Source organism: Quercus suber, unplaced genomic scaffold (assembly GCF_002906115.3).
Source record: "Quercus suber isolate HL8 unplaced genomic scaffold, Cork oak 2.0 scaffold_1049, whole genome shotgun sequence".
Lineage (NCBI taxonomy): Eukaryota > Viridiplantae > Streptophyta > Magnoliopsida > Fagales > Fagaceae > Quercus > Quercus suber.
This window is the reverse complement of record NW_027070459.1, coordinates 39,808-57,134: the sequence shown is the minus strand read 5'-3', so window position 1 is coordinate 57,134 and position 17,327 is coordinate 39,808. Positions and strand designations below refer to the sequence as shown.

At 38.8% G+C, this 17,327-nt stretch overlaps 1 protein-coding gene across 1 annotated transcript; it reads left to right on the top strand.

Annotated features, from left to right (window-relative positions):
* The first annotated feature begins 8,745 nt into the window (after positions 1-8,745).
* LOC136065612 (secreted RxLR effector protein 161-like) lies at positions 8,746-13,565 on the top strand. The gene is made up of 2 exons (XM_065769088.1): positions 8,746-9,132; positions 13,302-13,565. The coding sequence occupies exons 1-2, from the start codon at positions 8,746-8,748 to the stop codon at positions 13,563-13,565; spliced, it is 651 nt and encodes a 216-aa protein (XP_065625160.1).
* Positions 13,566-17,327: the final 3,762 nt, after the last annotated feature.

Genomic DNA, 17,327 nt, shown 5'->3' with positions numbered 1-17,327 from the left:
ATCCTACATAACCCGCTTCAATAAGGAAGTGCTTTCAATTGATGAAGCCGACGACAAAATACTGGTCGCAGCCTTCACAAATGGGTTGCGAAAGGGAAAGTTTTTGTTCTCACTATACAAAAACGACCCCAAGACCATGTTAGAGGTACTCTACAGGGCCACTAAGTACATGAACGCAGAAGACGCGCTACTAGCCCGGAAGGAAAAACCCAGGAAGAGAGAGTGACAGGGGGACACACGGCAGGATCAAGGGCAAAAGAGACCAGGGACAGGAGACAGAAGGGACGAAAGGCACCCTAAACCCCCGGGAGGAAGGTTCCCAAGCTTCACACCACTGAACGCCCCAATAGACCAAGTCTTGATGCAAATCAAGGACGAGGGGGCACTGACGTTTCTAGGGAAACTGAAGAGCAACCCAAGCAAACGACCTCGAGACAAGTACTATCGTTTCCACTGAGATCACGGTCTGACACGGCCGATTGCTATGACTTAAAGCAGTAGATTGAGGCCCTTATCAAACAAGGGAAGTTGCTGAAATTCGTCAAGAAAGAGAGAGTGAATCCCAATCACCAAGAGCAGGCCCCCCGACGGGATAACGAGCGTCCTAGACCCCCCATCGGAGACATAAGGATGATTATGGGGGGAACCGCGACTACTCACTCCTCCAAAAAAGCTCGAAAGACGTATCTCAGGATGGTCCAGAACGTCCAGCTAACAGGCTCTGTACCTAAGATAGCACGGAGAGAAAACCCCATCATTGGATTCTTCGAGGAAGATGCAAGAAGACTCCACCATCCACACGATGACGCGCTAGTTGTCAGCGTACGTATGGAGGACTATAATGTTAACCGAGTATTAATCGACAACGGCAGCTCAGCAGACATCCTATACTATCCAGCGTTCCAGCAAATGGGGATCGACAGAATGCGATTGATACCAACGAATGCTCCTCTTATCAGTTTTGGAGGAATAGTGGTATTCCCGTTAGGCTTAATCACACTCTCGGTAACGGTGGGCGATTATCCACGAGAAATTACTAGGGACGTAACATTCCTTGTGGTGGACTGCTCATCTGCTTACAATGGTATTCTCGGATGACCCACACTTAACTCGTGGAAAGTGGCAACATCAACGTACCACCTAATGATCAAGTTCCCTATGGATTATGGGATTGGGGAATTACGAGGAAACCAGGTGGCCGCCCGGGAATGCTATATTGCCATGCTAGAAATGGAAGATTACCAGCAGACCATGTGTATAGAAGAACAGTAGACCATCGCAGAACCGGTTGAAGAGCTGGAGGAGATAATACTCGATGAATCAAAGCCTGAGCGAACGACTAGGATAGGGACATTAGCCAGCCAGCCAATGCGTTAAGCCCTCACGACATTCCTCAGGAGGAACCAAGACGTATTCGTATAGAGCCACGAGGACATGCTCGGGATTGATCCCTCTGTCATGGTTCACAAGCTTAACGTGAACCCTGTATCCCCACCCGTCCGGCAGAAAAAGTGAGCGTTCGCTCAGGAACGAGACCGAGCGATATCAGAAGAGGTCAGGAAACTACTTGAGGCGAATTTCATTCGGGAAGTATATTACCTAAAATGGTTGGCAAACATAATCATGGTCAAGAAGGCTAACGGGAAGTGGCAAATGTGCGTCGATTTCACGGATCTCAACAAGGCATGCCTGAAGGACAGTTACCCCCTCCTGCAGATAAATGCTCTAGTTGACTCAACGGCCAGACACCAGCTCCTAAGTTTTATGGATGCCTTTTCAGGCTACAATCAGATCAAGATGAAGGAAGCTGATCAAGAGAAAACGTCTTTCGTCACCAGCCAAGGACTTTTTTGCTATAAGGTGATGCCATTCGGACTCAAGAACGTGGGGGCAACGTACCAGAGACTAATGAACAAAATGTTCGCGCACCAGATTGGGAGGAATGTACAAGTCTATATTGATGACGTGTTGGTCAAGAGCCTGCGCGAAAATGACCACTTGAATGACCTCCAGGAGACGTTTGACACCCTTCGATCATACAACATGAAGCTGAATCCAAGCAAGTGCGTGTTCGAAGTAACGGCGGGGAAATTCTTGGGATTTATGGTATCCCAAAGAGGAATAGAGATCAACCCAGAAAAGATACAGGCTATCATGAAGCTAGAACCGCCAAGGACGGTAAAAGATGTGCAAAACTTGAATGGCAAAATTGCGGCCTTGAACAGGTTCGTCTCTAAAGCAACGGACAAATGTCTACCGTTCTTCTGCATCTTAAGGAAATAATTCGAGTGGATGGACAAGTGTCAGCAGGCATTTGAAGACCTAAAAAACTACCTGGCCTCTCCACGATTGCTCAGCCCGTCCAAACCATGGGAAGAACTCTATTTGTACCTAGCAGTTTTGCAGGCAGCAGTAAGCACGGCTTTAGTGAGAGAAGAGGAAGGAACTCAGCGACCCATATATTTCATAAGTAGGGGATTTCGGGGGGCAGAAGAAAGGTACCCCCAAATGGAGAAGCTCGCCTTCGCTCTGGTAACTGCAGCCCGAAAACTCAAACCATATTTCCAGGCCCATACTGTTGGGATTAGTGCCCTAGAATCCTATTGTATGATGTTATGTATGATATTATGTATGTATGACATTATGTATGACATGATGTATGACTTAATATTATAATTAATAAAGTTGTTTTATTATTATTGAAAATAATGATAACATGAATATTCAGACATTATCATATAGTCCATGAGATGCATAGTATGTGATTTAGTCACAGAAGATATAAGTCACAAGTTCTTTGTAAACTCAGAATTTTAGTTCATAGTCAGTGATGAAATTGGGCATTTCATCTGCGAAGACTATAACATATCAACTAAGATGATTTGTCTTGATCATGGAAGTGGAGACTTCTAGTTGATATGTTGATATGTTTTAAGAGTTAAGACATATTGAACTGGATTGCTGTGAGATTTATTATTCTCCTAACGACTATCAATTGAATAATAAATTTCACAACTTGTATTTACATTAACTCTTAATCCTGAGAGAATAATGGACCTGATCATGATGTGTAGGTTGCTTTGATATATCAGGAGTAAGATCTAAAGTAACGGTCAAAACCTCAGTATGTTGGGCAACCATATTTAGTATTGATGGAACATATATTCTCAAGATAGAATTCATAGTCTCTTAATGGAGATGTAAAATATTCCCTTAAGATAAGTTTAATGAGTTCAGTTATTCAAAGAGTTAGGCCTAGCCACTTTGGTAAGAAATTACTAAAGTATATATTTATGAAATTGGATTTCATAAATATATGGTGAATAACTTAAAAGGATTAAATTGGGTACTCAAGGATTAAGATGTAGTAATTTTCAAAGTGACAGTTTATATTCATGACTTTGAATTACTACGAATATTTTATGAAGGGGTTGCATGTATAATAAAGTATTGGGATATAATTTATAGATAAGGCCTAGAGTGCAACTATATTTATATAGTGGTATTAAATATTGTTAATGGTAACTTTGGACTTGTCAAGAGTTGACAGAAAAGTCCAAGGCCTATTGGAGCTAGTGTCTTATTGGTCCCTTTTGGTCCCACTCCAAGCCACACTTAAGCCCAATTGGAAAGGCCCAAAAGGCCAGCCCAATTAGATAATTGGTTAGATACAAAGGGAAAAACGTACAGAATTTTATATATGAGAAACATCATTATGAAATGGTGTGTAAGTTAGTGTAAGTCACTCTCTAATCCCTTTGTGATCGATTGAGAGTCCACACTTCTTGGGCGTTAGTGAAATTGGAGTGAAGATTAAAAGTATTCCCAAGTGCTTCGATCTTTGTTTTGAAATTCATCGTATCAAGGTACAATCTCTTGTTCTATATTCTGAAACTTACTTAATGCATGTTATCAATTCTAAATGAAGTAGATCCGTTAATTTTTCCGCTGCATTTATGCATATTTCCTACAATTGGTATCAGAGTGGTCTTCATTTTCAAATCTGTATAATATATTTAGTGAGTTTTAGAATTAGAGAAAACTATTTTCATAGTTGTGAAAATTCTGCAGTCATTTTTCTGCATATTATAGTTTTTTGAAACTATTGTTTGATTAAAACTGATTTTGATGTTATGATGTTGTTTAAGTTTGATTTTGACCATGTAAAATTGAATTTTAACACTTTAACATCAATGAAATTGAAGTTTTAATCTTAATCTCATCATTTTTGATCATTAAGAATGTGTTTTGTTCATTAGAAACGTAAAAAACGGTTAAAACAGAAAAACGGCTATTTCTGGGTTTTTTCGCGACTGGCGAGTCGTGAGTTAAGTCGCCAGTGAGTCGCCAAAGTTTCTGGATGAATCTCGCGACTGGGCAAGTCACCAGTGAGTCGCTAAAACTCGCTACTGGTTCTGGCAACTTGGGCAAGTTGCCAAAACAAGTTGCCAAAACTCGTGACTGGTTCTGGCGACTGGGCAAGTCGCGAAAACCTGTCGCCAAAAATTCTGACACTTGTTTATTACATGTATAAAGTGCAAGGCTATGTGTAATTAGTTTATATATGCATTAAACAATTAAAAACCTTTCTTTTAAAACATCTAGTGGGAGAGAGATACAAGGGTTGGATTTCATGGCCTCCATTATCAGTTTAAAGTAGTGTGGACAAGCACCTCGCCTTGGCGTATATGTCTCGCGATCCCAAAGGAGGGTGTTTACTTCATTGTACTACAAGATTAAACTTGCCCGTTTAAAGTAGTGTGGACAGCACCTTGTTTTGGCGTATATGCCTCGCGATCCCGAAGGAGGGTGTTTTATTCCATGGTACTACAAGTTTAAACAGCATAAAAGGAGATGAAATGTGGCTACACATGATTCTAGATAATGGTGTACACTAGACTAAGTGTAATGTTAACCTCCCAAAGGAGCTATGTCATTATTACTTAGAGGCTAAAGGTAATACGGCATATTATTAGTGTTTGATAAGAGTTATCATGATAGCACTAATAATGAGAATAGTTCTCAATCAATTAATGTGTTTATAATAAACTTGCTACCAAGGAATTATAGACATGGATTGGGTTGTCGTTGCATATATTATTTTATGGTTTTATTAAGGTTCCATATTTTATGTTTATATGCTAAATAGATAATGTCCAGTTTACTTATTATATTCATGTTTATTATTTTCAGATTTGTTCATGGCATCATTTAGCCCACTTGTTACTATTCTTAATCAAAACAAACTGACTGGATCCAACTATGTTGACTGGAAAAGAAATTTGGATATAGTTCTCACTGCTGAAGAGCACAAATATGTGCTTACTAAACCATGTCGTAGTTTTCCTTCATTAGATGCTCCTCCTGAGGAAAAACAATGATATGATCGTTAGCAGAAATCTAATGAGATGGCCAAGTGCTACATCCTAGCATGTATCTTAAATGTTCTACAGCATCAAATGTAGAACTAGCTTCGGACATTATGCTAAGTCTGAAGGAGATGTTTGGTGAGCAAGGCCGTTCTGCAAGGCAAGAAACCATGAGGCAAATTTATAATATCAAAATGGCTGAAGATAGTTTAGTGAGGGAGTATTGTCTTACAATGATTTCCAATCTGAATACATTGGAGGTTTTAGGTGCCGATATTGATGGAGAATCCCAAGTGGATATGATACTCCAGTCACTACCGGAATCATTCAAGGAATTCAGACTCAATTATAATATGAACAAAAAGATTTACTCTTTGTTTGAATTAATGAACGAGTTGGTAGCGGCAGAAGGCATCCTTGGTACTTCTAGTGTTGAAGCCAATGTGAGTGAAGCTTCTATTTCTCAACCTAAGTCGAAAGGCAAGGGTAAGAAGAAGAAGAAGAAGAAGGAATTCACCAAGCAAGATGGTAAACAAATTGCCTTAGGGGTTGCTGACAAAGGAAAGAACCTTAAAGGAAAAATGTTTCCATTGTGGTGAGAAAGGGCATTGGAAGAGGAATTGTCCAAAATTCAAGGCTGCCAAAAATAAGGGTATGAATAGTTCATTCCTCCTTGAAATATGTTTGGTACAAAATCCCACAGATTCCTAGTGTGTGGATTCAGGTTGTACTAATCATATCTGCAATTCTTTGTAGGGGTTCCAGGAGACCAGAAAACTTAATGAAGGAGAATTGTTTCTTACTTTGACTGATAAGAGCAGGATTCCAGTTGTAGCTGTTGGTGTTTATAATTTATGTTTTGAGTCTAGAGTTTTAATATTGGAAGACTGTTTGTATCTACCTAATGTTCGTAGGAATTTAATTTCTGCAACTTATTTAGGCAAACACGGATATTGTGTTATCCTTAAAGACAATGTTGTAATAAAGAAGGGTAAAATATTTATCTGTTCTGGCAATATTGTTGATGGTCTTTATATTTTAACTCTTGATAAGCATGAATTATATAATTCTGAATTAGATAATAACTCTCATGTAAAATCATTAAAGATAAAGTTTCCTTCTACTAATGATGCATATCTTTGGCACTTGCGTTTGGGTCATATTAATCCAAACAGAATTGATAAGTGTAATTTTTACATGATTTTTATTATCCTCTTATTTATTAAAATTGTTAGTTTTCCATTATTTCTTTTGATTTGATTTGATTTTTTTTTTATTTATATTTATCTATTCATTTGTGCTTTGAAGGAATGAGAAGAGCAAGGAATCAAAAGAATTTTGTACAAAATCCAAGTCCAATTCGGATTAGGATTCCAGCCTGCACATCAGTTAGTATTTTCAGCATAACTTTGGGCTCAGATATCCAATCGAGATAATTCAAGTTGGGCTGGAAAGTTAACTTAAAGGGCTACAACTTTGTAGTTTACCAAAAGTCTGAATTCTGACGTTAAATGGGCCAAAATTGTCAGTTAAGTGAAGCCTAAAAATCTGGGATTTTCTCCAAACGGGAATAGGATTCCTTGACCTATTTAATGGCTCTTTAGGGTAAAAAGAAAAAAAAGGAGAGAAAACCTGGGAGGAAAAGGGGGCTGCCGCATTGAAGATTTTTCTTTTAGGAGTCTTTCTGAAGAGGAGGATCTGAGGGCAAAGGCGAGAGCTTCATGTTGATCAACCATCAGATGAAAGACATAAGTTTTATTTGTTTTCTTTTCAGTTTTATTATGAACTAAATTTTATTTTCTAGAGCGTTGATGTAGTCTAGCAATGAACACACAATTTATATTCTGAATTATTTTATTTTTAATATTTCCATGATTGAGTGTTTAATTCTTATTCTTAATGCTTACTATTTTTTACGAATTATGGTTTTTTTTTTTTTTTTTTTTTTTTTTTTTTTTTTTTTTTTTTTGGGATATGCACTAAAAACTACAATGCATATTTTGAATTTAGTTCCGTCAAAATCTGTTCCCAACACACCTAAGGAACTGTGGAGTAGGCGTAAGCCTAGTATGAAATATCTCCACATTTGGGGATGTCTAGCACATGTGTTGAAAAGGAAGTCTGATAAGTTGGAATCTAAAACCGAAGTATGCATGTTTTTAAGGTATTCAAAAGAAACAAAGGGTTATTTATTCTATAATCATAAAGATAACAAAGTGTTTGTTAGCACACATGCCAAATTTTTGGAAGATGATTATATGAATAATTTTGATCCTAGAAATAAAGTTTTTTTAGCTGAAATGAATGAACCTGGAGTTGAACAACCAATAGATGAAACTAGGGATGATGTGGATGTATTGGATACACCACAAGATACTACTCATGAGATGTCTAGTACACCGGTGCCTCGTCGTAGTGGGAGGAATGTTAGGCCACCTATAAGGTTTATAGGTCTGGGAGAAACTTATGAAGCTATTTCAGAAGAGGCCGAAACCGATCCTTACAGTTACAAAGAAGCAATGAATGATATAGATGCGCATTATTGGGTAAAAGTTATGAAATCTGAATTAGATTCCATATATTCCAATCAAGTTTGGGATCTTGTACAGGCACCTAACGACATTAAACCTGTTGGTTGCAAATGGGTTTACAAGAGGAAGAGAGGGATAGATGGAAAGGTTGAAACCTTTAAAGTAAGGCTAGTGGCGAAAGGGTATACTCAAAAAGAAGGTATTGATTATGAAGAAACCTTTTCACCAGTAGCAATGCTTAAATCTATCAGAATTCTCTCATTCATTGCTGCTCATTATGATTATGAGATTTTGCAAATGGATGTCAAGACTGCTTTTCTAAATGGCAATCTTGAAGAGGAAATCTATATGATGCAACTGGAAGGTTTCATAAATAAGAACTAAGAGCATATGGTATGTAAGTTGAAAATGTCTATTTATGGACTTAAGCAAGCATCTCATGGAACATCAGATTTGATTAAGCAATCAAGTCATTTGGTTTTGAACAAAATCTTGATGAACCATGTGTGTACAAAAGACATCAAGATAAAGTAGTAATGTTCCTAGTCCTTTATGTAGATGATATTCTACTCATTGGAAATGATGTAGGGGTAATGTCATCTATAAAGGTTTGGTTGTCAATCCAATTTGATATGAAGGACTTGGGTGAGGCTAATTTTATTCTAGGGATCAAGCTTTGGCGAGATCGCAAGAATAAGATGTTAGGCTTATCACAAGCTGGATATATAGATAAGGTTCTAGAACGGTTTAGCATACAAAACTCCAAGAAAGGATTACTTCCTTTCAGACATGGAATTCCTCTGTCTGATGACCAAAGGCCTAAGACTCAAGAGGAAGTAGATATAATGAGACAAGTTCCTTATGCTTCTGCAGTAGGAAGTCTCATGTATGCCATGCTTTGTACTAGGCCAGATATTTGTTATTCAGTTGGCATGGTTAGCCGATATCAATCAAATCCAGGACCAAAACATTGGCAAGTTGTAAAGAATATTCTCAAGTATCTACGGAGAACAAGAGATTATATGCTTGTTTACCGTTCTGAGGATTTGATTCCCATTGGTTATACAGATTCAGGTTTTCAATCGGATCTAGATTTCAGAAAGTCCACATCAGGATGTGTTTTCACCTTGGGAGGTGGAGCCATATCATGGAGGAGTGTTAAGCAATCTTATATTGCGGACTCCACCATGGAAGCAGAATATGTTGCTGCTTGTGAAGCAGCAAAAGAAGTTGTATGGCTCAAGAAATTCCTTTCTGACCTTGGTGTAATGAGAATGGAACAAGTTCCCATCACATTGTTTTGCGACAATAGTGGTGCAGTTGCACAATCAAAAGATCCAAGGAATCATAAGAAAGGAAAGCACATTGAGAGAAAGTACCACATCATTAGAGATATTATTGCTTGTGGAGATGTGGTGGTAGTAAAGATTGAAAGTGCAAATAATCTAGCAAATCCCTTTACCAAAGCCTTGCCTTAAAGGACCTTCGAGTCACATTTGGAGGAAATGGGAGTTAGATTAGTGCACAATAGTCTTTAGGGCAAGTGGGAGATTGTTGGGATTAGTGCCCTAGAATCCTATTGTATGATGTTATGTATGATATTATGTATGACATTATGTATGACATGATGTATGACTTAATATTGTAATTAATAAAGTTGTTTTATTATTATCGAAAATAATGATAACATGAATATTCAGACATTATCATATAGTCCATGAGATGCATAGTATGTGATTTAGTCACAGAAGATATAAGTCACAAGTTCTTTGTAAACTCAGAATTTTAGTTCATAGTCGGTGATGAAATTGGGCATTTCATCTGCGAAGACTATAACATATCAACTAAGATGATTTGTCTTGATCATAGAAGTGGAGACTTCTAGTTGATATGTTGATATGTTTTAAGAGTTAAGACATATTGAACTGGATCGCTATGAGATTTATTATTCTCCTAATGACTGTCAATTGAATAATAAATTTTATGACTTGTATTTACATGAACTCTTAATCCTGAGAGAATAATGGACCTGATCATGAAGTGTAGGTTGCTTTGATATATCAGGAGTGAGATCTAAAGTAACAGTCAAAACCTCAGTATGTTGGGCAACCACATTTAGTGTTGATGGAACATATATTCTCAAGATGGAATTCATAGTCTCTTAATGGAGATGTAAAATATTCCCTTGAGATAAGTTTAATGGGTTTAGTTATTCAAAGAGTTAGGCCTAACCACTTTGGTAAGAAATTACTAAAGTATATATTTATGAAATTGAATTTCATAAATATATGGTGAATAACTTAAAAGGATTAAACCGGGTACTCAAGGATTAAGATGTAGTAATTTTCAAAGTGACAGTTTATATTCATGACTTTGAATTACTACGAATATTTTATGAAGGGGTTGCATGTATAATAAAGTCTTGGGATATAATTTATAGATAAGACCTAGAGTGCAACTATATTTATATAGTAGTATTAAATATAGTTAATGGTAATTTTGGACTTGTCAAGAGTTGACAGAAAAGCCAAAGGCCCATTGGAGCTAGTGTCTTATTGGTTCCTTTTGGTCCCACTCCAAGCCACACACTTAAGCCCAATTGGAAAGGCCTAAAAGGCCAGCCCAATTAGATAATTTTTTAGATACAAAGGGAAAAACGTACAGAATTTTATATATGAGAAACATCATTGTGAAATGGTGTGTAAGTTAGTGTAAGTCACTCTCTAATCCCTTTATGACCGATTGAGAGTCCACACTTTTTGGGCGTTAGTGGAATTGGAATGAAGATTAAAAGTATTCCCAACTGCTCGATCTTTGTTTTGAAATTCACCGCATCAAGGTACACTCTTTTGTTCTATATTCTGAAATTTACTTAATGCATGTTATCAATTCTGAATGAAGTAGATTCATTAATTTTTCCGTTGCGTTTATGCATATTTCCTACAATCTCATAGTTCTACGTAGAGAGAAATTTTATACTACCATAGCCAAATGTTCTTTTATGACAAATAGTGTTTTATTTCATGGTTATGTGGTGTCTAAGGATGGATTATCAGTTGATGAATCAAAGGTTACTGCTATTAAACAATGGCCAATACCAACCACAGTCCATGAGGTCCATAGTTTCCATAGGTGTTGTTATTCTACCAACGGCTTATCCTTGACTTTAGCACCATTATGGCACCGATTACAAATTGCATGAAGGCTGCTAAGTTTTTTTGGACAACTGAAACCACAAAGGCGTTTCATCAGATCAAGGAAAAGCTTACTACAACGCCTATTCTAGCTCTTCTTGATTTCTCTCAACCATTTAAGTTATATTGTGATGCATCCAAGGTTGGAGCTATTCTTAGTCAAAATGGCAAACCGGTGGCCTACTTTAGTGAGAAGTTAAGTGGGTCAAAATTGAATTACAGCACTTATGATTTGGAATTTTATGCAATTATTTGTACTTTGAATCATTAAAGTTCTTATTTAGCCTATCATGAGTTTGTCCTCTATTCTGATCATGATGCTTTGAAGCATATCAATAGCCAATACAAGCTCTCATCTCGGCATGCAATTTGGGCTGTTTATATTCAACAATTTTCTTTTGTTGTCAAGCATAAATGCAGGCATTGAATAGAGTGACAGATGCTCTTAGTTGATGGGCCTCTTTGCTTATCACAATGCAAACCAAAGTTCTTGGGTTTGATTTATTTCATGAGTTGCTTTCTTGTGACCCATACTTTGGCCCTATACTGAATGATGTGGCAACAAGAAAGCAGTTTGACTTCCTTATACACGATGGTTTCCTTTTTAAAGGGAATCAACCATGCATACCTGATACTAGCCTACGCTTAAGGATTATTCAAGAGCTACATAATGAAGGCCATATGGGACGTGATAAAACCATGAAGCTTGTGATAGACTCTTATTTTTGGCCAACCATGTGAAAGAAGATTACCAAGTTTGTTAAGAGGTGTCGTATTTGTCAAGTTTCCAAGGGCACTACAACCAATTCTGGCCTATATATGCCGCTTCCCATACCAGACCAGCCATGGATTCATGTCAGTATGGATTTTATCTTAGGATTACCACATACACAATGAGGTAACGATTCAATTTTTGTTGTTGTGGACCGGTTTTCCAAAATGGCCCACTTTATTACTTGCAAGAAAACCTCAGATGCAGTTAATGTTGCTCAGCTTTACTTTAGAGGGGTCTATCGCCACCATGGCTTGTCACAATCAATTGTTTTAGATTGTGATGTGCATTTTCTTAATCACTTTTGGTGTTGCTTATGGCATTTGGCCAATACCACACTTAATTTCAGTAGTGCCTATCATCCTCAAACCAATGGTCAAACAGAACTGGTAAACCGTTCCTTGGGTAATTTACTTTGAAGCTTAGTGAGTGATCATCTTAAATTGTGGGATCAGTGCTTGTACCAAGCAGAAGTTGCTTACAATCATTCTGTTAATCGTAGCACTGGATTCAGTCCCTTTGTTATTACTTATGGCTACAACCCACGTGCATCACTTGATTTTCTCCTATCTTTGACTTGAAGCATGTCAATGTGAAAGCTAAGGATTTAATCACACAAATTCAAGAAATTCATATGGCTACTGCTAAGCACTTACAATATACTTCTGCTAAGTACAAACAAGCCGCTAACAAGAAACGTCTAGTAGTTGAATTTGAGATTGGTGATTTTGTTTGGGCAGTTTTGACATCTTTATTGTTAAGCATCCTGTTCCATATCAGGGAGAGAATTCCAATCCAGACTCCAAACTCGAGGACGAGTTTCTTCCAACCCAGGGAGGATGATGCAAATCATGTTATAAAGAATAAAGAGTTTTTTTTTTTTTTTTTTCCTTCATTTGAATTAGGATTTATTACTCTATTACTTTGAATTAAAATCCTTTTCCTAGTTGAATTGGGATTTTAATTATTTTTCTTTTCCTAGTTAAATTATTTTTCCTTATCAAGTAGAAGTAGGTTTATTAATTCTTTTCTTAAAAGGGGTAGGATAACTTCTATTCCTATATATACTCTTTATAGGGTGGTGGTTTAATATTATATGTTTATTAATAAAAGTTTTCTAGAGAGGTTTTCTATATTATTTTGCATACTAGCCTAGTGTTCTTGTAGAACTTAAGTTTCGTGGAAGAGTTATAGTAATGTGTGTAATAGATTTTGCTTCTACATGCCTACGTTGCATCATTATGCTAATTGGTTTTTGGCATCATCGGCTGGACCTATCATTGATGACTACCCTGTGAGTGAAGGCAGTGTGCTCGGGGGAATTGCACACATCCAGAGGGCTTTGGAAGCCCGTTTAGGATCAAACGTAGAGGCCCTACAGGCTCAAGTTCGAGATCTTGAGAGTGCTATTGTCATTAGGGAGGGGTACATGTAGAAGGATATTGTTAGAGCATTGGCTCAGGAGAGAGAGCTATGGCAAAGAGAGCGAGAGAATCAGGCTGTTGCCATGGAAAGAGAGAGGAGCCAGCATATTGCTGAGGCAGACTTGCTTCAGGGGTATATTGGCTTCTTGATTGGTGAGATGAGGGGACAGGGGATGTCCGTGCCTCTAGCACCCTACATTCCTGGCAGAGATCCTCCTATTCAAAGACATGAGACTGAGTACATGCTAGTTCCTCTAGGTCCTGCTGGTGGATAGGGATTTGCTCCCATTTCAGACTAGGCACGGGGCCTCTACCAGGGCAGGCTTCATTTCAAACTCTAGGATAGGTCCTAGGTTCTTTGGCTGGGTGAGCCAGCCCTTCTTCTAGTCCAGCTACAAGTGATGGTGCTAATGACGGCACTGCTAGGCACTTTGTTGATGACATTGTTAGAGATGATAATTCTCCTTAAATTAGCCATTGTTGTTGTATCTTTATGTTGTAGCCCCTATGTGGGCATGTATTCATTTCCTTGTACTCTTTCAGACATTGCCCCATGGTGGACTAGATATGTATGTATTATATTGCCCTATAGTGGGCCCAAACTATATTTTGATATTGCCTCTTGGTGGGCTCTAGACATGTATGTATGATTGCCCCATTGTGGGCCAGGACTGTATTTTGATTTTGCCTCTTGGTAGGCTTCCTGACATGCATATATGATTGCCCCATCATGGGCCTAAACTATATTCTGATACTGCCGCTTGATAGGCTTTTGGACAAGTATGTATGATTGCCCTATCGTGGGCATATACTGTATTTTGATATTGCCTCTTGGTAGGCTTTAGGTCATGTATGTATGATTTCCCCATCGTGGGCCTGGACTATATTTTGATTTTGCCTCTTGGTGGGCTCAAATGTAAGTTTCCTAATATCGCCTTTTGGTAGGCTTAAATGTATATATGCCATTGTCTCATAGTAGGCTCAGATGTATGTTTCTTGGTGTCGTCTGTTGGTAGGCTCAGATGTATGTATGACATTGCCTCTTGGTAGGCTCAGATGTATGTTTCTTGATGTCGCCTCTTAGGAGACTCAGATGTATGTATGGATATTGCCTTTTAGTAGGCTCAGATGTATGTATGCCAGTAGCAATTTAGCACTTATAAGCCTATTGCACCACTGTTGTTATTCGCACATTGTTTCATTTGCCTTGTATTGTATTTCCATGAGTTCACTGATAAAATTTGACATTGATTGACCTGTTGAGGGATGTGGAAAGGGGAGAGACCGCATAAAATAAAAATGCCCTAGTGTAGGTTTTATGCGATTCTTAACATGAGAGGAAATGTTCCCAACAGGACGGACATGTCACTGTACCAAAAGTTTCGATCTTAAGAATATTAATTCACGAAAGTGGGCCGAACCGTGCAAAATAGATTGCCCCAATTTGGATTTTGTGTGGTTCCAAACTAATCAATTGACTTGAAACGGGATTGTAATTGCATTAGACAATATAGGTTTCTTGACGACCCTGATTATGATTACGGACTTCCCCAAGAGGGATTTTCTTGGACTCACTATGTTGCAAAATGCACTGACTGACCCGACAATCAACTAAGTCGATCGGTGCTTTAAAAAAGGTTTCGTATAGGAACTGATCGTTGCGATCTTCATACCATGCTAGATGGATTGCTATTAGTGATTGGGAATGGACTTGGCATTGTCCCATTATATGTCTTGATGATGGGGGCTGAACTGACCCTTAAGCTGGGTTAATCAGGTTTCGATAATGAAGTTCAAGATATTCCGAAATGACGGATGAGATGCGCAAAAATAAACTACCCCAATGTAGGTATTGTGTGGTCTCGGTTTGTGTAAAAAATTCCTGAATGGATTGGTTTGCTTCTGAACCGCTCGTGCACCACTGTTATCATGAAAACCGAGGGAATCTTTGCTCTAAAGTTGGTCAAAACTTCTAGTTTTTCAAATTTTGATGGTCAGAAACATATGGAGTTGTGTTAGGGGCTTAAAAAGCTTTGGCACATGTCTTGAGGCCCAATGGCCACTTAGTGTGCACCGTCTAGGGCCGGAGGCCACTAAAGGTCTGCTGGCCTTAAAAAGCGTGCATAACGGTCTAAGCTCCTCCCAGACCTCCCATATTTTGGTCTACGATTTTTTGGGTCTTCTCCTACCCATTTTCTTCATGGAAAACACTTGGAAACACCATTTTCTTACACTTTCTTGTGCGGATCGGCATTAGAACACTACGTTCTTTCGGATCTAAGCATGGATGCTCTTGGGTTCAAGTCTTATGACACAGTTGTGGAGCTTGAGAGGCGGACTTTTCATGAGAGGGAGCTCATGAGATGGTGGACTTCATTCTCTTCCAAGGATCAAGCCTACATCAAGTAGTTCCTTGGAGAGGCCATAGTTAACTTCACTATTTCGCATTCCTTTAGATTGGTAATTACTAGAGGCCATAGTTACTTATTGGGATTTCGCTTTGAGGTGCATCACCATTGGAGATGTGGACTTGGTCCCTACCCATATAAGTCAAGTTTATCGACCACCAACTTGACCTCACTTTCATAAGCGGTTGGCAAAGCTATTAGGCCTAAAGACGCCTATAGTGGATGTTTTTTCTTGATATGGGAGTGGTTTGGGAGGTAGCATCCCCTGAGATTTTATGATCTATTGGTTTGGCTTGGTTGAGTGCCTTGCTGCATACCGAGGAGATTTTGTGGACTTGGATGAGCATTGGACCTTCTACAGGCACCAGGCCTTCATGGTTGCCGTCTTTGGCTCAATGTTATTCCCTTTTCAATCGAGTTCTATCAGCTTTTTAGTTCTACCCCTAGTGAGCACTTTGCCTCATAGCACTTCATTTATTCCCTCTTTACTTTTTGAGACTATTTGATCTCTTTCTATGTGTCGTGAGATGGGTAGTGGTAGGCTTGGCTATTCTATAAAATTGTTACAGCTTTGGTTTTGTAGTTGTTTGAGTGTGATATCTAGGGCACAGCTCGTGGAGTTCTTGAGGAAAAATAGAGTTAAGATCACTGTAGCCCTTGGATCTTCCTTTTACTAGGATACCGCTACTTGGTTGAGGTATTTGTTTAGCTTGAGTCCCACTGACTGGGTATGGAGAGTCAAGTCACTAGGTGGCAGGGTTGGACCTATTGTGTTAGTTTACTTGGCGTCCCTTTGGTGGGCATCTGGGGTTGTACGGGGTACTATTTGGGTATGGCCATGAGGCAATTTGGGGGTACCCAACATGTTCCTCGACTCAGCGATCTTTCTGTCATCACTTGTGAGTATGGTCTCCAAGATATTGACACAGTCATCATAGATAGCGCTTTTAACTTTTGGAGGGAGCGCAACTCAACTATTGATTACCCTATCTGTCCAAGGATTATAAGTGGTCTTCCACCAAGTTTAGAGAATGGAGGGCCACCAAGGATCTGTGTTTCATCATCAATCTATCAGTTTTAGATCCACTTGACCCTCACTTTTCGGCTGATATATTGAGGGATTACACACTAGAGTTTGAGGTAAGAGTTAAGAGTACTTTTAGGGACCTAAGAGAGTGCCTGCCAGAGGCTATCAGGGACAAGAATTGCAGTAAGGAGATCTTTGATCCCACTATGGAGGACTTTGATGAGATGGGGAGCACATACGAGGTTGAGTTCACCACACTTTACGCAGAGAGGTTAGTTCCCTTCAGCCACAGAAGCTGCGTGCACTTAGTTGAGATCTCGAGTCACTAGCTTAGAAAGTAGGCTGACAGATCCTACTCAGAGATTCACTGTCTTAAGCTAAATGAGAGATGAGGAGAGGGCCATACAAGAGGCTAATCGTGCCGAGGTGAGTAATAGGGTTGATGATTTAGCGATGAGGCTATTACAGGCTAAGTCTTACATTGACTCTACTTTAAGTCTTGAGTATGTGTCAGTTGATGAGCCCAGTAAGCCACATTTGGTGTTTCATCATCTCTAGGCTGAGGTAACCAAGCAGAAGGAGGCAATAAGAGTCACTACTGC

Excerpts from the sequence above, each read along its gene's own strand:
- LOC136065612 (XM_065769088.1), top strand. The coding sequence starts at position 8,746 with ATGAGACAAGTTCCTTATGCTTCTGCAGTAGGAAGTCTCATGTATGCC. Across the intron at positions 9,133-13,301 it reads GTGAAGCAGCAAAAGAAGTT|AAGGATATTGTTAGAGCATT; the intron begins GTATGGCTCAAG and ends GGGTACATGTAG.